This window comes from Paramisgurnus dabryanus, chromosome 17 (assembly GCF_030506205.2).
Source record: "Paramisgurnus dabryanus chromosome 17, PD_genome_1.1, whole genome shotgun sequence".
Lineage (NCBI taxonomy): Eukaryota > Metazoa > Chordata > Actinopteri > Cypriniformes > Cobitidae > Paramisgurnus > Paramisgurnus dabryanus.
The window spans coordinates 35,522,558-35,547,001 of record NC_133353.1 but is presented as its reverse complement, the minus strand read 5'-3'; the positions used below and the strand labels follow the sequence as shown (position 1 = coordinate 35,547,001).

Below are 24,444 nucleotides of genomic sequence, written 5' to 3'. Positions count from 1 at the left end.
TGGATGAAATGAGAGTTATTTGAGCGTGGCAGCAGATAACAGCGGCGCAGCCGAGGGAATTTCACTAATTGCGACTGGTGACACAGAGGATGAAACGCACATCAGATGCCGCCCAATACAAAGCAGGCAAGTTCTGTATAGGTGATGTGTTTACGAGAAATTACAAATGATACGAGTTTGGTTTCCAGTGACAGATGCAGGAGGAGGAAGATGAAAGGCAGTTTGACCGCGATGAGAGCGGCGTGCCGACAGTGCAGTAATGGACTCTGAGCATTAGTGCTCTCAGAGAAGAGACAGGAAGAGAAACTATCCTCTCCAACCACAATCCACATCTCCTGCCAATCAGCGAAACATCGCACATCCTGACCAAGATCTTAAGACGCCTCTGGAGAGGCATTTCACGTAATGCATGAACATCTGGTAAATTACAGTGGAGCGTTGTGGTATTTAATGTAACGTAATGTCATTATAGTTGCGATGGGGGACATACCTGCGGTTTCTTCATGATCTGAATGAAGAACATGTGGTTTTTCATCGGGTAGATGATGATGAGGACATCTCCGAAGTCGGTGGGGATGATTCCTCGCCTGTAATCCCGAGTGTGCTCCGACCACACTATGTGCACTTCATCGTTTCCCAAGTGACGGAGCTACGACAAACGAGAGGCAAAACACATCAATAAATCCGATAAATTACTCGTTCAACTTGTGAGGGTTTAACAATTGCGGAAATACATATTGTATGTGCAATGCACACGTGAAAAATATAACAAATGTTACGACTATCAAAGACATATTTCACAAAGATATTTTCTCAGTGGTGAACAATAATTCCAGTAAAAAAAATAAAAGCAGAATGTTTATTTAGTCTGGAACAACGACTGAAATTATTTTGGGAATTTTCAATCTTAAACCAAATGAGCTGGAGAAATTGGGTTCATTATGTTTCAATCATTTAAACAAATTGACTACCAAGAAAATTGCTCGGATTTCATTTTACATATAAATATACATACATCTGTAGGAAATTCATTTTTTGCAAGCTTATTTTTGACAAGACAACATGAAACACAAGAGCCCTGAGAGAGCGGGGTATTATATAGGGGATAGAGAAACATTGTGTACTAACATTTGTTTAATAAAGTTATGAAGGAGTAAGATTATTAATAGTGAATTTTATTTAGGGGTGCGTTATATGCTGGTTACTAATGGGTCGAACTGTTTTTCTGGCTTGTGTTGATGTCACAGTCAGGACAAAAACTTTGATTTTTTTTCTTTAGTCGATTTATTACTCAAGTGCTTTGAGTCAGTGTCATCCCCCAGCATCTCTTAAGCTGAAGGTCATGGACCGCTGCCCTCACAGTCTCCTGTAAAAAGTCTTGATACACTTTCGAATTAATCAATGATTACAAAACATCCATAATGCTCTCTGCAGCATACTTCACACTGAAGTGAGGTTTTGGTACACAGTGTACAAAAAGCATTGTGCATTTTGCTCAATTGTCCACATCATTTTTGGGCAAAAGCTTCCAGGTGGTCTTGGGAAAACTTGAGATTTTTTTAGAGAGCTATGTTGGTTTTAGAAGAATGCCTTTTCATTCTGCTAACATCATTCTTAGTTTTTCTGATAGTGGGCACATGAAAGAGTTATATACAGTAGGAGGTATTTTGCTATTACTCCTGGCTCTTTTCTATTTACTTTAGTCTTGCATGCCACACTTTTGGAGTGATGTTTGCAGGACAATCACTCTGAGAAAGAGTTGAGATCATTTCCCAGCTTTGTGCTCTCTAAAAACTATTTAATTTATCTATCCAGGTCATAAGTTGTTATGATCAAGACACGGATCACATCTTTCTTAAAAAAAAAACCCTGTACAACCTACTACTACAAATCTCATCTCCTTACTTGAAACACCCAACATGGCGCTGTTTTTCAGCCTGCACTGTGCATGATTGTCTTAAATAAAATGTGAAATACACAACTATTTGTGTTTTATTAGTTTAATCAGGTTGTGTTTGACTATAATTATGCTGTGATTTCATATTTTTGTGTGCTCAGAACAGATTTTATCAGTAATAAACGCAGAAAACCAGGTACATTTAAAGGATTTCCTATCACTTCAACAATGCTGAATTTAATGATAAAAGACTGTACACAAAATGGCCTAAATTATGCATTTATATATATTTTATACATTTTCCTTAAAATAAAAAATAAAAATTGGAAACAAAAAATGTGCAATAGTTATTGAATAAAACATTGAATAAAAAGACAACCAATATGCTGTTAATAGTCTGAGCTGACACTGTTACCTCACAATGATTATTTGCCAGTTCAATATATTGGTTTAAAAAAAAATTCAATATTGGTCACCAATCTGCGGTTGTGCTAAACAAACAGCATTACAAATCGCTTTAAATATTTACAGCAGTTTTTTATTCATACCATAAATGTGTATATTTTCCACTTAGTGTATATTAGGGCTGGCCAACAAAAGTCACGATAACAATATTCAGGGTTCCCTCACCTTAGTACACTTCAAATTCAAGGACCTTTCAAGAACTTTCCACGTCCAATACCCTCAAATTCAAGGACTTTATGTGGGGACACATTTCAAGTTAGAGCAAGGTTACATTGTGTTACCTTTTAAGATACATTGTTACAGTTCCCTTTCGAGGGAACTCGCGCTGCGTCACTGCGGTGACACTTTGGGGACGCCTCCAGGGGTAAGTGCGTTTGAATGTGTATATCAAATTCAAACAATGGTGAGACTTAACAATAAAGACATGGGAGACGCGGGAGCCAGGAAGTATATTTCTATCTGAAATATTACTAACGGCGTTACAGGGACACAGGAAGTATGGCAAGGAAGACGCAGCGTCTCGTTCCCTTCTCAGGGAACAACAATTACATACGTAACCCGAGACGTTTTCATGTGTCAAACACAACTATGCAAAAGCATTTTGGTGTGAATCAACATTCGCAAACAGAAGATATAAGCATTTAAAGTGAACAGTTTAGCACGTGTGCTTTAAAAGTCTAGAATTTTTATGATATTATCCTACACTACACAGGGAATAATATGGATTTTTTTCCAGAAAACTTTTCAAGCACTTTCAATGACCTGTATCTATGTATGTAGATTTTCAAAAACTTCCCAGGGCCTTGAATTTTTTTCCCCAGATTCACAAACTTTTAAGGATTTCAAGGACCCATGGGAACCCGGAATATTATCATGGTATTCTTTTCCTTTTAAATACAAAAAATATCAAATTCATCTTTAGTATTGTTTATTTTGTTTTATTCTTTTTTTCCAAAATTAATTATACTTAAAAGACAACAATAGGGGTGCATAAAGAGTTTGTAACCCCTGTGACTCCCAGGGCAAAATTTAAATTATTTAAGATATTATCATATGTGTAGTATTAACACAATATTAATAATCATACCTTTTATATCGCGGTTATTGAAAATAGCCATATATTGTGATACCCCAAATGTATACAAACCTGTAGTAACTTGTTGGATTGATAAGATAATAATGAAACATTTATTTCTTGCATCAACAAACAAAACGAACCAGACTGACCATAAAGACTTTGTTCAAAATGATTTACAACAATTAAGTATTTAGTATACCAAAACAGTGACATTTAAAGGGATACTTCACCGATTTAGCATTCAGCTTTGTATCTGTAGAAACCCGGCAGTATTACTGAATGACCATGTTTCCCTCCATCATTTCCCCCTGAGAGGAGAGATATCTGCATTTTGGTTCTGCAAAAAAGTCCTCCGATGATGCAAAAATCGTCATATTACATCATCGGAGGACTTTTTTGCAGAACCAAAATGCAGATATCTCTCCTCTCAGGGGGAAATGAGGGAGGGAAACATGGTCATTCAGTAATACTGCCGGGTTTCTACAGATACAAAGCTGAATGCTAAATCGGTGAAGTATCCCTTTAAGTGACCACTGTAGTGAAAAAGAAGATTTCTGGAAGCGTTTCTTTGCCATGGCGCGACCTTAAGCGAGCTCCTCTCAATGGGTGGTTAAACATCTGCCGATGCACCGATGCCTAATGAGCCATTACCAAAACATGTCCTCTTCACCAAAAAATGCAATTACCACATTTCCCCATAAGCCCTTAATTATGCTAATGGGCTAAAATTAAACAAATCCACAACAAGATGATTGTGCCCGTACATACCGAGCCATGTGGAGAGACGGCAGAAGAATTGGTGGCATGTAAACAGGTTGGGCGGAGAGGGGAAATGCGCGACATACTGTACACATACACCAGATGTCATTCTCAATGACAGGGAGCAGGTGTCAAAGACCGCAGGCTTTTAAGAAGCCTTATTTGACTTAACTTAGGGCACCGTCATATTTGCTATGTGGTTGCTAAGGGCTTATGAGTGGTTTAAAGTAAAAGTATAAAAGGTTATACGTCGCACAAAGCACAACATATATACATGTAGACCATTATCACACAAACAGTGAACAGAGCAAGAAATGCCCTGAGGCTTGCCTTGTACAAACAGCAGCGTCCCCATCTGCAACAAAAGACTGCGTGTGTGTGCGCGCGTGTGGTTGGATGACCGTCTGCCTCCTGACACTATGGCCTCGCATGGCAACACCCTCTCAGTAACTACATTACTGGCCCGGCCAGCTGCTCGGCTCTGTTCTGCCCCCCAGCACTCAATTGGATTCAGGAATTCTTGTTGTTGGCTCTTCACCCCTCCTTTCTCTCCCTGCCTCTGAAAGTTGCATTTGTAAATTAGAGTTACTTACTTCCTGCCTGCCTGTAGCTGATAAACCGACCCTTTCACCCCTCCTTCTCGCCGCCAGAACGGGTGCAATTACGAAGCCGTTGGCCAAAATGAATCCAGCATGGCTCACGGCACACGCACTCCCTCCCCTTGGCTCGTGAACGGAGAGAGCGGAACGTGGCTGAGATGGGCTAATACGAGCTCTGGAGGAGTTGGGAGCCTGATGAATTTTTCTCGCAGCGGGCCGCGCGTGACCGCATCGAACGCTCGCACTAAGCAGGTTCCCACCGGCTCATTTTGTCAGCGCTAACCTGCTAACGCACGTCAATCGCTATCCTGCCGGCACGGGCGGAATTCGATAGCGGGGCCCTGCTGGTATCCGGCAGGCCTTTGGCCCTTGCGGTGCGAGTTAATGTGCTGATCGGGGCCCTGGTCACAGCGCGCACAGGAGCCCAGAGAGCGAGAGCTGTTACTAAATCTGCACACGCACGGCTCCCTCGTCGAAAGCACGTCTCTTAGCTCGCAGCAGTCTGACAGAGCCGTGCAATCAGGAGAACATCTCGTGAGTCACGTTTTACACACGTGTCACTCACCTGCTGCTGAGCTTCAGCCGCATACCAACCGCAGGCAATAAAGCACCATTTTAGGCTAAATAAACCTTTTAAAAATCATTTAACCAGGTCTGGAGTCAGTGTGGGTAAGAATATATAATGACATCTACGTTTTTATATAAATGTTCATTTTTACTTCTTTGTACAGTGCTGGGCAAAGATTCATCGCGATTAATCGCATACAAAATAAATGTTTTTTTTTTTGCATAATATATGTGTGTGTACTGTGTAATCACTATGTATATTTAACCACACAAACATACATATATTCATTTCATAATTGTTTGATTTTTATGTCAATTTTTTAAAATTTATATATAATATGCAGTGTTCCCACACCTTAGTTAACTTCAAATTCAAGGACCTTTCAAGGACTTTCCAGGTGCAATACCCTCCAATTCAAGGACTAAATGTGGGGAAACATTTTAAGTGAGAGAAAGGCTACATCGTATCACCTTTTAAGATACATTGTTACAGTTCCCTTTCGAGGGAACTCGTGCTGTGTCACTGCGGTGACACTTTGGGAACGCCTCCAAGGTTAAGTTGCTACTGAATGTGTATATCAAATTCAACCAATGGTGAGGCTTAACGACAAAGACAGGGTGACGCGGGAGCCAGGAAGTATATGGCTATCTGAAATATTGCCAAAGACGGCGTTACAGAGACGCAGGAACTATGGCAAGGCAGACGCAGCGTCTCATTCCCTTCTCAGTGAACAACAGTTACATACGTAACCCGAGACGTTTTCATGTGTCAAACACAACTATGCAAAAAAAACATTTCGGTATGAATCAACATTCGTATACAGAAGATATAAGCATTTAAAGTGAACAGTTTAGCACATGTGCTTAAAAAGTCTGGAATATGATATTATCCTACACTACACAGGGAATAATTTTTTTACAGAAATAGATTCAAGCACTTTCAATGACCTGTATCTATGTATGTATATTTTTAAAAACTTCCTAGGGCTTTGAATTTTATTTTTATTCCCCAGATTCACAAACTTTCAAGGATTTCAAGGACCCATGGGAACACTAAATATATAAAAATATAAATAAATACATATACACATGTAAATGTTTTTTAAGTACATACATGAATGAATGTGTGTGTGTGTGTGTGTGTGTGTGTGTGTGTGTATTTATACATACATACATAATAATTACACACAGCACACACTCATATATTATTCCAAAAATCACTTTAATTTTGTATGCGATTAATCGCGATTAATCTTTGCCCAGCACTAATTGTTATGAACTTTTTTACCTTTTTAGTGATAGAATCATCCGAGTCAGAAGGCATGCGAGTTGACACGTGGAAGATGACCTCCACGTTGGAGGTAGCGTAATACGGCGCTGTGTTTCCGGTGCTGCCGTTCCTCTGTAAACCACCCATAAACCCACAGTGAGTGGCCAAATCCACCTGCGAGAAACATACAGAGATAGTCAAGATCACAGATACCGTATAGATCCACTATGCCGGATTCATTCTATGCATTTAATTTTGTGAACAGCACCTCCCATCCAAGCCCAGAAACGAAGTCTTCATAGGCTTGAGTGCCTTCAGTGTTAGACAGAATGGAGAATTTGTCCTCTTGGCCTTCTCCAATGTAGAAAACGGCAATCTTGTGGGTCTCCCGACTGAGGAAATCGAATGACATCAATCTATTACATTATATTAAATAACAACACACTTAAAATAACAAGCATATCCTACAATATCACTAGCTATGTTTCCATCCACCTATTTTTATGCGCATTCTGAAGTATTGCTTAAAAAAACACTGGTTGGAAACACCAAGATGCGCATACATTCTAAAATGCACATAAAACAATAAATGCGCTCAATTGAGTCGGATAAATCTATTATCCGATAAGAAAACATGCACATGAACTCTGATGGAAACACTAATCAAATAAATCCCTACAGGTAGATGCACATCAACAAAGTCATGTGACTTTGCACATTAGATGGCATAACTGGACTAACCGCTTACAGAACTCATTGTACAGCATCTAAAATGCGGTTGTGGAAGATATGAAATGAATAGGTAAAGTCATCTTAGTGTTTCAGTAATATTACTTTACAGGACTGTCTTATGCTGCATACACACCAAATGCGAAGCATCTCGTTCCTCGCTGTAGATTACTTCGTTTCATGCTATTTTTTTCGCTAAAGTTGAATATTTTCAACTTGCGCAAAGACAGGTTTGAGGCAAACAGCATGTGTTTTCATTGCAATCGCGCCACCGAATTCGCATCATTTGCAATTCCCTGCATCTACTTGCGTCTTTGCATGTAATCTACTCTGCAAATGGTTGAATATGTGTTTGGTGTGTACGCCCCATTACTTGACTGTCAACTCAAACAGCAGGAATCCAAATCCGAAAGCAGAAAAAAATTATATTAATTTCAATGCTTGCGACTTTAAAGCAACACTAAAGAGTTTTTGCTCTTTGCTCCCCCTACAGGTTAGAAGCGGAATAGTCCATTACCACTGTCGTAAGTACTGCAGCATAGCTGGCTCTGATTGGATTGTAGGTCTGCCGTAAAGAAAGTTTTTGTAGTTTTCACTCAAACTACAGGACCGCGACCCGACTGTTGTAAACTTCTTTAGTGCGGTTTTGGCCAATAGAGGGCTGCAAAGCGAATGCGAAAGTGCCGTTCACCCTGTTTCGAGTGGATGAATGACTGAAACTTTTTTGGAAACGTTATTTTAAGGAAAAAAAACTCTTTAGTGTTGCTTTAGGTATTTATATTTGAATAGAGGCAAGTAACCACTTTTTGACATTTTTGAATATGATGACGCATCTTATTCTTCTTTGTGGGACTCCTCTCCCGGTGGCTCATGGGATAGTAATCTAATGCACACTTTAAAATCTTGCGGAAGTACTATGTCATTTGCTTATTTTTCGCCAGCTAACACTATGAATTCTGACATACTACTCGCCTAGCCTACTATATAGTAAGGAAGTAGGCAATTTCGGACGCAGCAAAAATGTCACCTGGCAGGGCTGAGCTAGAGGTCAATGCTGGCTTATAGTTAACGAAAAAACTAATTTGCTCTTAAATTATACCAGTTTATAATTACAATACCTTTAATAACAGGATAAATCAACTATTAAGTACAAAATTCCCTAAAACAGAGTCTCTCGCTAGGTTGAAAAGCACTGAAACATTATTTCTGTTGTATGGTGTTCCCTTATGCAGTAACAAGGTTGCGAGTAAAAACAAACTTTTGATGAATTTGATAAACTATAATTACATATAAATATTTAATCATTGTTTCTGGAATGGACTAAATAGCAAATTCATCAAATTATGACACGGTATGATGAATAAAGCTGAGGATGAGAAGGGTGGGATAGCAAAAATTATTATAAACTGATGCATTAAATCAAGCTAGATGTTATGCTTTATTCATTTTATGATCAAATACCTTCAAGATTATGGTCTTTGTGTCATTACTGGTTTGTAATAGGACACAATTTGTACCCCTATCATGCAAGTACCACCACCTTTGTTATGTTTCATCTCATACGTCATCAAAAAGAATGACTAAATAAAGCACTGGTACAGGTATGTACACATGTGTGCGTGAAAATCTCTGAGCAGCATCCCTCATGGAGCAGTGTTGCTGGGGAAGCATCATGCCCTTGCAGTGAGATGTTTGGCATGCTCAGTCAGTGGTTGCCACGCGCGGGGCGGCTATGCACGCAGAGGAAAACTGTGGGTCGATCCTGGGGGTTTTCTTTAATAAGCCTCTGTAATTAGGCACTCTGAGCACCCATTGATCGGTGCTGCCTGAGAGGTGTAGAGCTGTGATCAGCCAGACGAAGTCAGGATTAGGCTGCGAAGAGCGGAGTATCTGAAAGTGGTCTTAATACATGTCTCCTTAATAGTGCTTTTAAAGGATTTAGTCGCTCTCTGTAGACTGGCATTAGGCTGCGTGATTGAGCCCTCCAAATGCATGCGGTTGTTTCCTAAGATTTAAGTGCCGTAAAATCTGACGGAAGGTTAATATAATGTTTTTATGTCTTTAATTTACTCTGTGTGTCATTTGCAAAGGGCAAACTTTCAGGCATGGGCATTTTCTGGAGGGTGCATGAGGGTGAAAAATCTTACCACTGCCTTGAGTCCAAATTCTTGAGCTCTCTCAAGAGCTTGGAGTTCTTCTTTAGAAGATGAAAGCTCTTTCTGTGAAATAAAGAAATGGAGTGGTCAAGAAACCAGACGTTCCTACCTGTACGGTATGTTTATTTTTAAGAGGTATGACTAATGTAAAACCTCGGTTACATTTTAAAACATGCTGTCCTGATGAACTTCTGTATTCAAAAGAATATTATGCAACTCATTTTTATTATAGTAGCTACATATACACAACTGCAGAATCTGGTTGTCTCTCTTGTTAAGAGTAGTAGATCGGGTTAAAAAAACTTTGGTTATTACAAATTGACAACAAAAGTGACTCCTATAAATATCCATGAGAGCGAAAATGTGAACCTGTCTGTGAAACATAGGCTAAAGTCTCATAATGGAATTATGACACTAGGAACACAAAAAATACCTTAAAGGTGCAGTGTGTAAATTTTAGTGGCATCTAGTGGTAAGGTTGCAAATTGCAACCAACGACTCTTCCACAGCTAACCCCTCACTTTTGAAATGCATAGAGAAGCTACGGTAGATGCCACAGGACAAACACGTCCACATCAGAGGCAGCTCATTAAACAAAGTTTGTCCGTTAAGGGCATCTGTAGAAACATGGTGACACAAAATGGTGGCATCCATGTGAAGGGACACGCTGTGTATGTAGATAAAAACGTATTATGCTAAGGTAATTAAAACATAATTGTTCATTATTTGAGGTCTTTATACACCACTGATAATATAGTTACATATATTATATTGCTTTTTTGTCAAAATATTCTTCTAAAAGTTACACACTGCACCTTTAAGTTTGCTTACAAAACATTAATTTCAATTTTTGACTTGGTCTTACTTGGACAATATTACACCGTGTTGAAAACTTCACGCGAAACGCAACACGTGATAAAAGGCGTCTTTTCCATGTTAATCATAGTTTTTAGTTTCCTAACCAAGGGGCAACCTTTATAATTTTGCCCTTCATGACAACTGTGAGGGGGTGAATTTTTTGTAACTCCTCCGTTTAAATTATATTAAGCATAATTAAGGGCGTGGCCACTTGAATGACGGGTGAACTACCATCGAGCTAGACGGGCGTGGTTTCAGCAACCAGTCACCTCAGCTTCACCCACGTCCCGTCTCTTTACCCATTTTTGGTTCCAAGATAGCTACTGCAGGCCGGTCAACTATTGGCTTCCAAAAAGTTCTTCACAAGCCTATGGGTGACATCACAGACAATACATCCATATTTGATTCAGTCTATGGTCCTAACCATCCACGATGCGATGGCTACCAGTGGTGGCCGGTGACTTCTTTTTCGAGGGCGCACGATGCGTAGCCAATCATGTGTGTGGTTCGTCATTTTAAAATATGTGTTCGGTGCGTCGAGTGAACCTATGTGCATCACATGTCATGCCAAAATAAGTACCTGATGCACACACGTCTAAAGGGTTAATGATAAAAAAAGTTCGCGTTTGCCAGATACTCGCATAATCTCATGCGTAATCAGAGTTCACTGTTAAGGGAGTTTCTTGCGTGTATTTTGTGAATGTGAGCGTCTCTTTTATCATAAACGTTTTGACGTGTGTGCAGCAGGCACTTATTTTGACAAGACAAGTGATGCACATGGTTTAAATGACGCAACAAACATATTTTGAAAACACGAGCAACACACGACACTCCGAACACTTATTTTGAATTTGCTCCCCTCGGGGCAGCACTCACCAACCGCCACATTCATTTATAAATATAATGTCATATGTTGTTAAAAGACAAACTGGGAATAAGAAACCTGCAAATGTCACGACTGGCCAATCAGAATCAAGCATACCAACGAGCCGTATAATAAGGACTGACAACTTGCCAATCACTGGAATCATATCGTCTAATGCTAGTTGAGATATGATGTTAAAGAAATCAAGGTTGTATTTTCACAGAATGCTCTTTATATTATGTAGGATGATTTTAGGTAGAAAAGTAAATTACTAAAAATGACTTTAGTTGGGTTTTCACAGACAGGGGTCACTTATGGTTGATGTGTTGTGTTTAAGGGAACAGCACTTGACACATTGCTGTCAGTTGTGTCATTGACATACAAACGTGTATGAAGAGTGTGTGTCTTGAGTTATTCTTTACTGTCGGTCACTAATGTTAGGTCTGTCCACTTCTCTCAGTTTATAAAAAACGCCAGGAAATGGAGCTATTGTGTGGTCGGAGTTAAGTGTCTGAGTCACACGTGATAGTAAATACAGTTGTCAATCCAAAATAGTGACGGTGTGATTGTAGCCAGCGTGAGTTGAATCACTCAAACTACATAACAGATATCCTAAAAGCGTAACGTCATAAAATAATAAGAATAAATTGCAAGAATGACAGTTTTTAAACCAAAAAAGAGCTTGATAAAAGCATATGATTTGTGAGATTTTTTTGCAGTGCTGACTCAAATTTACACTGTAAGTTGTTTAGATTTTCCTTCTGACAGTACATCACTGTACATTTAAATTTGCCTATCACCATCAGTCTCAAGACATTATTGACATTTTTGTGTTTGACACGACATTAGCGTAAGTAAACAATGGCAGTGTGTTTTATTTCTATTTGAATGTGTTATACCGATATTCTAGTCAAATTTCTAAATTACCCCATGATTTACTCACCCTCAAGTAATCTGAGATACATATGTCTATCATCTTTCAGACGAACACATTTGGAGTTATTTTAGTTAATGTCCTTGCTTTTCCAAGTTTATAATGGGAGAAAACAGGGATCAGGGAACAACTTTGGACTTTGAAGCCTAAAAAGTGCATTCATCCTTCACAGAAGTAATCCACTGGGTTAATAAAGGTCTTTTGCGGGTAATCATTGCGATATTGTAAGAAAAATATCCATATTTTAAAGGGACACTTCACTTTTTTAAATATTCTAATATCCAGCTCCCCTAGAGTTAAACATTAGATTTTTACCGTTTTGGAATCCATTCAGCCGATTTCCGGGCCTGGTGCTAGCACTTTTAGCATAGTGCTATGCTACAATCCATTGAATCTGATTAGACCATTAGCATCGCGCTCAAAAATAGTTTCGATATTTTTACTATTTAAAACTTGAGTAGTTACATCATGTACTAAGGCCGACGGAAAATTAAAAGTTGTGATTTTCTAGGACGATATGACCAGGAACTATAGATGGATTTCAGTCATGTGACCTTTTACATCATGCCGCCATCTTTAGGACCTACCAAGTACCAGTAGGCTATTGACAAGCATTGGCTACCTTGCTACGATTTACGGATTTCCTATTTTTACGGATACAGTAAAGGGCTACGAAAGACAACATGTCGCATCTCGACTGTCATGAAAATAAACGCTACTTTAAAAAAATATATCTTGGTTAGGGTGTGATGCCTTCTCGATCCCTGATGCGTTCTTCCAGCCGCTGTCCGCTGCTACCGAACTACCACTATTTTACAACATAAGAAGGCGCGACACAACATGAAACTTTGCTTGAAGAATCACCTGGATCTCTACACATGAATGCGAACATTGAGAACATTGTTTGTGTACACAGAGTTTACTAAAAAGAAAGGTTTTGTACAACTGACTTTGGCTGTTATGGTGTCCGCTTGTCATCTCTGCCAGACGTAAATAATCAATTTCCGAAGGCGAATGAAAGAATCTCATATGAGGCTCCTTTTTCAACTAGAAGGTCAATATTGTTTTTCACTTGCGACAAAACAACGACTTATCCGTGCATTTTTATGGAACTATGCTTTAGGAGATATCAATCTTTACAATCCTCTCTCCTTACGTCGCAATTGGAGATCGATACATCTTGACTGGGAAGAAGGCGCCAAATCATCCAAAGTCAGTTGTTCAAAACCTTCTTTTTAGTTAACTCTCTTTTCACAAACAATGTTCTCAATGCTCGAGTTCACGTGTAGAGACATAGGCGATACTTCGAGCAAAATATCATGTTGTGTTGATCCTTCTTAGTGTTGTTAAAATAGCGATTTTGATGCTCACAGCATATTGAAGGCATAGCTTCTAGTTCTTTTGCGACCACTTCAGGTCCTTAAAATGGCGGAAGACAAGTGAGTAACGTCAGCTGATATCCATGTATACTCTCATTCCGGCGTAATAATCAAGGACTTTGCTGCCGTAACAAGGCTGCAGGAGGCGCTATGATATTACGCAGCACCCAAAAATAGTCCCCTGAGTAACTTTCATTAGCAAGCGATGCTAAATGGTCTAATCAGATTCAATGGATTATGCTAAGCTATCCTAAAAGTAATAACGCCAGACCCGGAGATCAGCTGAATGGATTCCAAAACGGTGAGAATCAAATGTTTAACTCTAGGGGTGCTGGAAAATGAGCATATTTTCAAAAGAAGTGGAGTGGCCCTTTAAACTTTATAAACTATAATAACTAGCTTCTGGTAACAACGCCATCTAGGACACGCGATTCACTAGAATCAGTGCACAACGTACCCATGGCAAAGAACGCTCACTACGCTAAAACTCTCTCGTGATTCTAGTGAATCAGGAATCTAGTGAAGCTAGCATTTACAGTTTATAAAGTTTGAAATACGGATTTTTCTACAAAATCGCATCGATTACCAGCAGAAGACCTTTGTGAAACCACTGGAGCCGTGTGCATTACCTCTGTGAAGGATGAATGCCCTTTTTTGCTGTTTAAAGTAAGAAGTTGTTCACTGATCCCTGTTTTAAAGCTTGGAAGAGCAAGGACATTAACTAGAATGACTCCAAATGTGCTCGTCTGAAAGATGATGGACATATGTAATTTGGATTGCTTGAAAGTGAGTACAGTACATCATGGAGTAATTTTGATATTTGGCTGAGTTTCTCTTTAATTCAAAATACCAACCTGCGATCCCATGAGTTCATGCCGAGGTCATTGAGGAGAAGTCTGCAGAGGTAAAAGGGTGATTTGGGTTCCTGATGTGTTGGCTCTCTTTGGCAGGCCGCTCTGATGCTGGAGTCCTCACTTTCTTTCTTGGCCAGATCCTCATCCTCCTGCTGTGCCTGCCTGTGGATGGCCTCCATGATGAATCCTTCGATCTCAGGACTCATGCCCACGGGTGGAGACGGAGGCTGGGTGAGCCTCAGATGGGGTTGTGGCAGGCACTCTGGACTGCTGTGGCCCAGGCCTTCCAGAAGCTGGTCCAGCACATCCACGCCAGCTTCAACTTCTACCTCAGAGGAGCAATTACTGGAGCGGACCGAGTTCTGCCTGGAGGTGGCGATGGGCCGGGTGGAATCAGGACATGACTTGTCTCTGCTGGCGCTAGAATCCAGAGCAGATCCATCCAACGTCTGGTAAAGAATGCCACCATCCCACGAGTACTTCCCAGAGATGTCTCGGACAATGACACGGACCTCTGAGGAATGATCTCTATCCAGATTGGTGCTGGAATTGTCAGAGGGGATCTGCAGGTACGAAACTAATGTGCTGTCGTTGAAGACGAAGAGCTGTAGATTGGGACTCTTGAAGACTTCAGAGGACAGCTCGGAAGACTCTACGTAAGGGTTGTCGTGGTTCTCGTTCACCAGGCTGTTTATGAGGGCTGGGCCGCAGTTTAGAGGATGATGTCCTAAATGATTGACCAGGTGAGTCATTACCATCCTTGCAGTTAGAGGAATTAGCTCCAAGCTCCTTCTTTTCTTTTCTAGGATATCAAAACATTTCTTAAATTAGACACATGTAGATGACAAACAATTAATTGAAAAAAAAAACATAAGCTCATCACCCTCAATAATTACACAGCTCACTGGAGCACTTGATTTTGATTATAATAGTAAATTATGATAATAGTTTCCTCTATTATCTTGCATTTCTTGATATGACTTGCAATTGTTAGGTGTAATCTCACCACTGCCTATGTTTCGTCATTTCAATATTTTGAAACCTAAACAGGCTCACTGGAATTGCGTACCTCTGCCTACATTTCTGCATAACCTGAATTATGTTTCTCCTGGTACAGCTGCAACTTTCAGCTGAAGTGTCCACTAGAGGCAATGGGGGCGCTTGTTTTTTCGCTGTTTCATGTGGGTTCATTCAAGGTTACACAGCAGACAATACTGACTGTTATTGTTGTATATTTTAAGTTTATGTTTGTGTGACTTTGACAAATAAACTCTGATGTCATTACTGTCAGAATTGATCGTGTTCAGCCGAAGTATGTTAACTTCTTGATGCATAGTGGCAACTTAGATCCAGAATTTTTGCATTTGCGTTGATTGTACGACATAGTTTATGCTTAAACGCAAACCCTTATGGCATAGATTACGCGTATCAGAGTAGATTGACACGCACCATACGCCATACACTGACGCTGCAGACTGGCATAGACTGACGTGCACATCTCCAAAAATGTAATAACACATCATTCAGCTAGAACCCCTCCCGTCAGTTAAAAAAATCTGTGTCGCATTTGTCTCATATGCATTTCCTCTTGCGACAATAAAAACAAAGATGGTCCAAGTTGAGGAGCTATATTTAACAAGTCAAGCTGCAATAAAGGCGCTCACTGCTAATTCATTGCCAACAACGTAAACAATAACCTGCCTTTTTTGACACTGTAACACGCCCTTGGAAAGTGTGTAATTGCATATCGACGCGGACAACGACGAGAAGTATATATAAAAACTGACACATAACCTACGGTGTACAGACAAAAGGGACAGTAGTACATGTGTTTTATTTAAATTAAATCGCAAAACAGCAAAAGTCGCATTGGCAGGCCACGCATTTGAGTCAAACCACTCAAATCTACTTAACCAGTCCTTCCAGAAACAGTTTTTTTGTGATTGCTGCGGGGAAAAATCCTTGATCTTGCTGCACGTTTTCTTAAAAAATGCGATGGAATATGTGGGATATTTATGCAATTTTATGCAATGAAATTGTGGGAACTTGCAAAAATTACAGGAACTTGCAAAAACAGTTTGCAGCTTCTGCAGTTTTTCAATGATGTTCACGTCACATAATTACGTCACTTTATAACGTCCCCATGGCAAGAGGGGACATGGCTGCGCTTGTGTGAGGTAAATGCAACATTTTTCAACTTACTGCTAATATATATGTGATTTTTGCCACGAAAATGCGGGGATTATGAAATCATGCAAGCCCCGTATATTTTGCGCACGGAAATCTGAAATTTATGATGTTACGAAGTGGTGACGAATATGTGGGACACATTTTGAGCAATCACAAAATGATAGTAAATATTGTTCAAAACTCACTGTTTGTAGTTTTTAATACATATTACAATGTACCCTTTCATGTGGTAAATATATAATTCAATTCAATTATTACTTTTGGCTTTTTTAATCAAAGTTGAAATGATTATCTCTTAATCGAGGACAGCTGATGTAGGCAATGGGCCGGCATATAATCATTCCATTAATAAAAAATAAAAATAAACCTATAAAAGAACCTTACATATGTGCAAAGGACCCCCTGATTTTAACATTGATTCTTTTTCTTCATGAAAATGTTATTAATTTCCAACAGAATTAGCACTATTCTTAGTTGGACATGTTTTTGCCAAAGTTTCAAGAATCAGCAAAGTATTTTAGGTTACCCGGAAATGTAGGTTTAGGTACATATGCCGAGTGAGCCTGGGTTGTTTGAAACAATTATGTTTTATTAAATCAAAGCAGAACATTGCCTTTATAACCCAAGACAATTTATGAATTTCGTAACTTCACTAAAAGTTTATCTTTTTGAGGTTAGGCAGAGTTTTGATATGGTAGGTGACCTTCACCCTTAATCCTCATTCATACCACCAGCGACTTCTCGCTGTGTGTCGCCCAGCTCTTTCAGTGAGGCGTTTCTAAATCTGGTTATCACAAACAAAGGTGTACTGTCCACTCCAGTAATTGATGAGAAGGAAAACGTGAACTCCACTGCTTAACTCCCATTGGTAGATGCTCCCGAATATCGCTCATAATTTGTTAAACTTTTCTCAACTTTCTCGCTTCGCTGGACAATGGTCAATTTCGCTCTTGTTGCTGGAAGTTGAAAAGCTTCCATTGAAATGAATGAGATTGCGTCACACTACTACTGCTTGTCGTTGGTGGTCTAAATGATGCTTTACTGGCCACCTGTAACTATGGGTAAATCTTAAAACATCAGATCGCTTGTATAGGAAACCAAAGCCCATCTCACATAATTACAAAAAAGTGTTTTTGTGCAATTTTATGCAAAAGATTTGCCAGTAACAGTTTAGTCACTAATGAGCCAAAAGTTACATAGCTGTAAGTGAATTGAAGTAAATATAATAATGGGATATAAATAAAACATGTTGACACAAAATCCTGTTCCTAAAGCTCCAGTTCCCTGTTATGTAAAATAAATGAATGAATGTTCTTTTCAATAAAGCTATTTTTTCCACGTAATGAAATAATCAATGTTTTAATGTACATTTATTTATTTATTTATTTGTTAAGTAGCCATGTACATTAATAAGCTGGATAATGTGATACACTGTAGAAATATTGATTTTGCGCTAATGACTGACTGTACATTATCCCGTGCATACTGTAATCTGCCTTTTAGCCGTCGTGACCAACGACAGCTGTTTTCCCACCATTTTCGCAAGACACCTTTAAAGTATCTATTCAGTCTTTTAACACAGACTCAAAAGAGCTGCACTAATGAGAATCACACCTTCGGCCGTGAGTGAATAGGACTCGGCAAGCAGCGCATGAATTAAAGACCTCAAAAAGCTGCACATCTCTCAAAGTGAGAAATCTAGTGTTGTCATTAGTGGATATTAAGATTAAGATGAGAGAATGAGAGAAAAAGAGAGAGAGAGAGAGAGAAAGGGGGGGGACCAAAGTGCTCACATTGTGACAGTGCTATCAATACTATCATCCTCATCAAAGTGGAAAAAGCTCTTTGGAAAGACGAGCAAGTTGCATTAGGGATGCATGGAGCTTTGAAGTGAGCTAATCAATATGAGCAAGGTACTGGAATATTGCTCATGAGTTGCTCTTTGGCTGGGCTTCTTTGTTTCTCTCGTACGCGCTGATATAAAAGGCATGTCAATGGAGCGAGATGTTTGCGTTGTAAAAGCCAGCATTCTTTTTCTTCCTCTCCTCCGCGGATATATAAATGTACTGTCATAAAAGGAATGCCTGTTGAAAGAACGACCCCCACCGCAGCCCAACCCCACCAAAAACAGATGACATTTGATGACATGCCAAGGTAGAGAACACAGAAGAGAAATATTGCCTAATGGATAAAGCAAGGTCGGAGGAGGAAAAATCATTTCTTTAATAATTGGCATAAATGGGCTTGCTTTGAGTGGATGAGGGAACTAATGCACACCTCTTTAAAATTCTATTTCGTTTCGCATTGTGCTACATTTGCTCTAATATGAATCAACAGAGCTCAGTACAAACTTAGGGACAGATTAAAAATGTCCCTGTTCTTTTTTTGTACTTTCCTTTGCTTTTCTAGGGAATTGCAGCAGTTTCAGAATTAAAGATGAAACACTGAAAGCTGCCATATTACGTTTTAACAAAAAAAATATTATGATGGAATACTTTGTGTTGAAGAGTAATGAAAACTGCTCAAAAATATCATCATTTCATGATAACAATAAAAGCTCCATAGTAGGGTTGACAATAGTCAGACATATGGCCGATAGCGGGCCTTTATGACGATAGTTGGCATGTTTTCTCATCATAGTTTCACATTAAAATGCGCATTGCGTGCTTTTCCTTACATGAGAGGGTTTGTGGGGTTCATTTTGGACGAGAGAGCTTGCAATGCGCGCAGATTCCTTCTAACACGTGAACTTGTAATGCCAATGATTCGGACGCTTCATCGTACCTGAGCTTGTAATACGTGCAACTCTGACATTTCCTTGCACTAGAGAGGTTGTTAGGCGCGCATGCATTTAAAACCAGCAAGTGTGTTGTTCCCGCTCTCTGGCACGGAGGAAATTTCTGAGCGACTTGGCTTTAATGACAAGCTCAAATTAATGGCCTTTGCTTCTTTTTTGTCCACAAATCAAGCAGGATGTCATAAATAAGTAAAAAATTAACAAATAAAAAGAGTAACCTATTCTTGCCCCGCTCCCCAATACTATTGTGTATAGGCGATCTCACAGGCTGATGATAGGAAGATTAAATGGGGCATATCGCCCAATACTACCCCATGGGATGATCCACATATTTCACCCCCAAATCAAAAACACATAAGTACACACCTTATGCCAAGAAAGTTACCATTGCTTACCTTCAGCCACTGTAAGGAGATTTCCAAAGTCTCCCATGGCATTGTGCACAGGTGTTGGCTCAAAGCTCTTGACATTGCCTAGAGCAAGAAAGGGCTCGTAATCTGTCGACAGATCGGCGAGGCTGAGGAGGTAGTGACTCTGTTGAGTGTGTAGGTTAGACCCTGATACACAAGTGTGCAGCACCTGAGACAGCAGAGACAAAAGCAGATATTACTATTTTAAGTATAATGTATGCTTGGCCTAACAACAACCAAATAAAAGCGAGAACTGCAGAGGGCCTACTACAGAACCCTGGGGAACACCTTTAGAAACAATGTGAGATAACAATAAATATTACCAGTTGAAAGTTCCTATTCTTTAAATACTATTGAAACTCAACTTGCAAGCTGAATGAGATGATTAAATAGCAGGCTATATTAGGATCAAGGCAACTCAATGAAGATTATCTTCTTGGCAAACACAGAGATGTATTAAAAATGTGTAACAGACTGCAACACTGTTGTTACACCCAGACGGTATGTGGCTGAGCACTACAGGGCCACCATATGGAGATGGGACGATATTTACAATGCTAAGCCAGCAAGCCCAGTGAGAGGGGCTTTATGGGCTAATAATCTATTTCTCATGTGATATGGGAGTGTATCAATGTGCAAAAACAGATGGCCATGACTCGATTGGCTGGAAAAGATAAGACACAGTCCAGCACAGTTTATCATAGTGCCTGAACAGGTTTGCTCTGTTTGATTTAATTAAGACTTTATCCCTTGGCTCATTCTCAAACATTGCACACTCACGCACAAATGACAACCTTGTAAGCTAAATAAACATGATCAGATAAAATGCAAGTAAGAATACTTTAAAATAAAATTGTGTAACTTTAATTTGCCACACAATCATCACCCCCAAGCCATTAGTACCATCTGGCTTAATTGCAAATTGCCAATGTATTCATTCAAGGCTGTGATGGATAACGTCGCGATGTAAATCAGTAACCAACTTAATATTACACAACTGTTTTAGACCAAGAAAGAGTAAGATCGAAATAGATTTAGATGGATGTATTATCCCAAGTTACTGTTCCATGTTAAGACACTGATAAACTTTAAATTAATTAAACATTTAAAAATGTCAATTTTTTATTAAACAGTGCATCCTTTTTGCACACTCAAAACATGGTGTGTACTTCTCTCCTTATAATGTCAAAGTCTTTGTGGACTGAAAATCTCTCAACAGTCCTGATGACCGATCAGCCCAGCCCAACATCATTGTTACTAACTTCAAGAAAGGCCGCATTTCAGTACTTTGTGTTTAGTTCCTAAAAGAACTTGTTCATAAAGATCACTGACTAGAATGCACAAATAACTAGCACCATCTCACAAGATGAAATATGACAAAAACGTATATGAATACACAAGCGATTCCAAACGGTCACATACATTTTTTGGCAAATCTGAAACCCTCAAATTTATTTGATTACTCATGCTATTAGAAACAACAAAATTCAGTACCATAAAAATTCAGTACAGTAAACATTAACCTGCACCTGCTGGTTCTACTGTGTGATTTTTATGAGTCAATAAATCACAGCGTAGCATGAATGACTCCATAACCCTAAAGGACAGTTAACAGAAATTAGCCTTAAGACCTTAAAATACTAATTTCTACTGCTTGAAACAGTGCTTAAATGCACGAGTACTGACAAGCCGTCCTGTTGAGGGTTACGTACATGTGCTCGTGTTAGACACCACTCAGCTCTGACAAATGGGAGATTAAAGTAATCCCACTGAGCATATAATAACTCGAGGAAAATGATTAACAGTCAAAGGAGTGTGGAGGAAAACAAAGGACATTTATTCTTCCCTTTTTCCCATTGCAGCAGGTGCATTTTCTCTCATATGATGATGAACCGAATTCTGCTGTTCAGTATTCATTGGCGGGCTTATCAATCCAACAATGGGGCATTTGAATAATTCTGCCATTTTTTTCTAGGAGCATGACATCTGCACAAAGGTCCGTGTCTGTCCGCATCTGCACAACAGCCAGGGACTAATATCTCATTTATTCGCTGCCCCTCGATGCCCTCTCATTAGTGTCTGATGACTAAATATGAACTGCCTCACCCTGTGAGAAGACAAGTGCATTTATAATAGAATCGCATACGCGTGCTGAAACATTTCTACTTTATTATTACTTTACGTGTCGGGAGGAAGTTGACCTCGCTCTTGCTTAGCGCCGTACCCACCCTGTAAATGTAGTCGAGCAGAGGAGCCTTCTGCGAAGCAGGGTCGTCTAGGACGGGCATAGTGATGGGCTCCAGTAAGATGGAGAGAGGCACGGCCATGCACCAGTCCAGCAGGCACAGCAGTAGAGACACCATTAACTAGAGCACACGGAGAAAGCATTCATTCAACACACTTATGACACCACTAGAAAATAATCAATAAACCGGCAAAAGGACGGAAGACCGGGCGGAGAAGGACGACAGAAAATGAGCGATGGCTCAATGAAGCGCAGCGTGCTGCCCTGCTCACTGTGAATTCCCACGTTCAACGATGTTAAAGGGTTTAGTGTGGCTAAAAAAGACATTTTAGTCATTATTTACTGACTTTCCTGTTTGTTCATACCCCCAATGACCAAAACATGGATTTAAAGAGCCAATATTAAGACAATTTTTACAAGATGTAATATAAGCCTCATGTGTGCCCAGAATGTATCTGTGAATTTCAGCTCAAGATCATTTGTTATAGCACGTCCAAAATGACTCCACACTGTAAAAAAATTCTGTAGAAATTACAGTAACTAGCTGCCAGTAACGTACTGTAGATTTTAAATTTATGTTATTTACTGGCAACAGTTAAATAAACATGAAACATTTTCAGTCTTTATCTTCTACAGTAAGTTACTGGCAACCAGCTGCATTATTACAGCATTTTTTTTACAGTGGGGCAGGAGCAAAATGTGTTGTTTTCATGTGTGTACTCTTAAATGCAAACGAGTTACTGCACCCCACTCCCTTACCAACAAATAATGAGCGCTTTTGATTAAAAATAGATATGAATACAGTCTGGGACAATAGTATTTTTAGCTGTATTAGCGCTTTAATGTGCTAACAAACACAATTAGAAAAGTTTTTGGGTAAAGTTAACAGTAAGTGGACATGGGTGGGGTTATACCAGGGTGACATCACATTAACAAGAGTTTCAAAAATGCATGTGTAATGAGAAAAAAAATCTAAATATTTAAAAGATCGCATTTAAAGTTCAAAGTCCAAATGAAGTCCTAGCAACACATATTAGTAATGAAAAATGTTTGTTTTAGTTTGTCTATTGTCTTATCGCTGTAATGACATTGTTGACTGAATGGGGGAAATTGTAAGCTTTTACATAAAAAACAAATTTGAATGTTTGAAAGGCGAGTTCCTGGGAAATTTTGATAGCGATTTTGCATTTTTCATTAGAATCCACTCACAAAAATAAAGTTTGATATATTTACGCTAGGAAATTTACAAAATTCTTCATGGAACATGATCTTTACATAATATAAAAAAATTTGCCCATAATAAATAATAATAATAATAATAATGATACATTTATAATTTTGACCCATGGAATGCATGTTTGGCTTTTTCTACAAATACACTGTGCGACTTACGGTTTTGTGGTCCAAGGTCACATATATGTCTAAATACCTTGTAAAAGTGTATTTTGCATAATATGGGCAATTAAAAATATTATGAATGCTATTACAGAGACAAGCAGCTATGGCCTCAATCAATGGTTTACATTTTTTAAAACTGTTTTAACTTTGTAAAGCACTTCTCATATTATTGTATCCTTTATGCTACGTTCACACCAACAGCGGTAGAGGCGTCAAACAATGCATTTTGTGTTTGACGCAAATTTGCGGCTGACGCCCGAGTTGAAAAATTGGAACTTTTGCGGATTTTCGCGCTGCGTTAACCAATCAGGAGCCTGCTTGCTGCTGTGTCGGCAGACCCACCTGGAGTCACTCATTCAATATGGAGGAACGCTTGATATTGTCTGTGAGCATTCACCCGGGAGCTACTTCGCTGTAGACGCGCAAATGCATTCATAATGTTCAAGCGGAAAACTAGACGCCGTAGACGCTGCTGGTGTGAACCCACAGTAAGATGAATCGCTCATTGTTTTCCTTATTTTTGTAAGTCACTTTGGATAAAAGTGTTTGCTAAATGTTAATGTAGTCTTGTTTTTCTTCCTACAAGCTCGTCTCAAGCTTTGAAGGATGTAAAAGCGATATAAAATAACTAAATGACTCTGGCTGCTATTCCAGTGTTATGAAGGCATACAATCAAGTTTGGTGAAGGATAAACTAAAATATACTCCATTTCTTGGTGAAAGTATTGACATTTTCATGCCAAAAGAAAAATGAATGCTAAAGTGTGTTTGAACGACATGAGGGTAAATAAACTCATCTTCCTTTCTGGGTAACACAAACAGAGATGTACTAAATACAGTCACCCTTACCTTCTTATCTGCCTCAACTGTTGAGTGCTCAGCACTGGGCAGAAGAAATACAATGGTTGCTACAAATATCTAAAACATAAGATAAGGCAGAGATCAAGCAGCAATCAAATCATTGTTTTATTTTACAAAAGATGTCATCTGTGAGG

General features: G+C 39.2%; 1 protein-coding gene across 7 annotated transcripts in view; it reads right to left on the bottom strand.

Moving 5' to 3' along the window:
- The window catches only part of ralgapa2 (Ral GTPase activating protein catalytic subunit alpha 2), a 143,824-nt gene that overhangs the window by 36,346 nt on the left and 83,034 nt on the right, over window positions 1-24,444 (bottom strand). For all 7 annotated transcript variants that reach the window (XR_012335337.1, XM_065267503.2, XM_073812491.1 and 4 more), the window contains 8 exons: window positions 24,299-24,367; window positions 22,036-22,173; window positions 19,793-19,976; window positions 14,411-15,212; window positions 9,512-9,583; window positions 6,904-7,027; window positions 6,654-6,809; window positions 491-649 (listed from right to left, as the gene is read on the bottom strand). Coding sequence is in view for 6 of the 7 variants with exons in the window: in XM_065267503.2 (XP_065123575.1) it covers window positions 491-649; window positions 6,654-6,809; window positions 6,904-7,027; window positions 9,512-9,583; window positions 14,411-15,212; window positions 19,793-19,976; window positions 22,036-22,173; window positions 24,299-24,367 (1,704 nt within the window). In the remaining variant the exon portion in view is untranslated. The remainder of the gene's footprint in view (window positions 1-490; window positions 650-6,653; window positions 6,810-6,903; window positions 7,028-9,511; window positions 9,584-14,410; window positions 15,213-19,792; window positions 19,977-22,035; window positions 22,174-24,298; window positions 24,368-24,444) is intronic.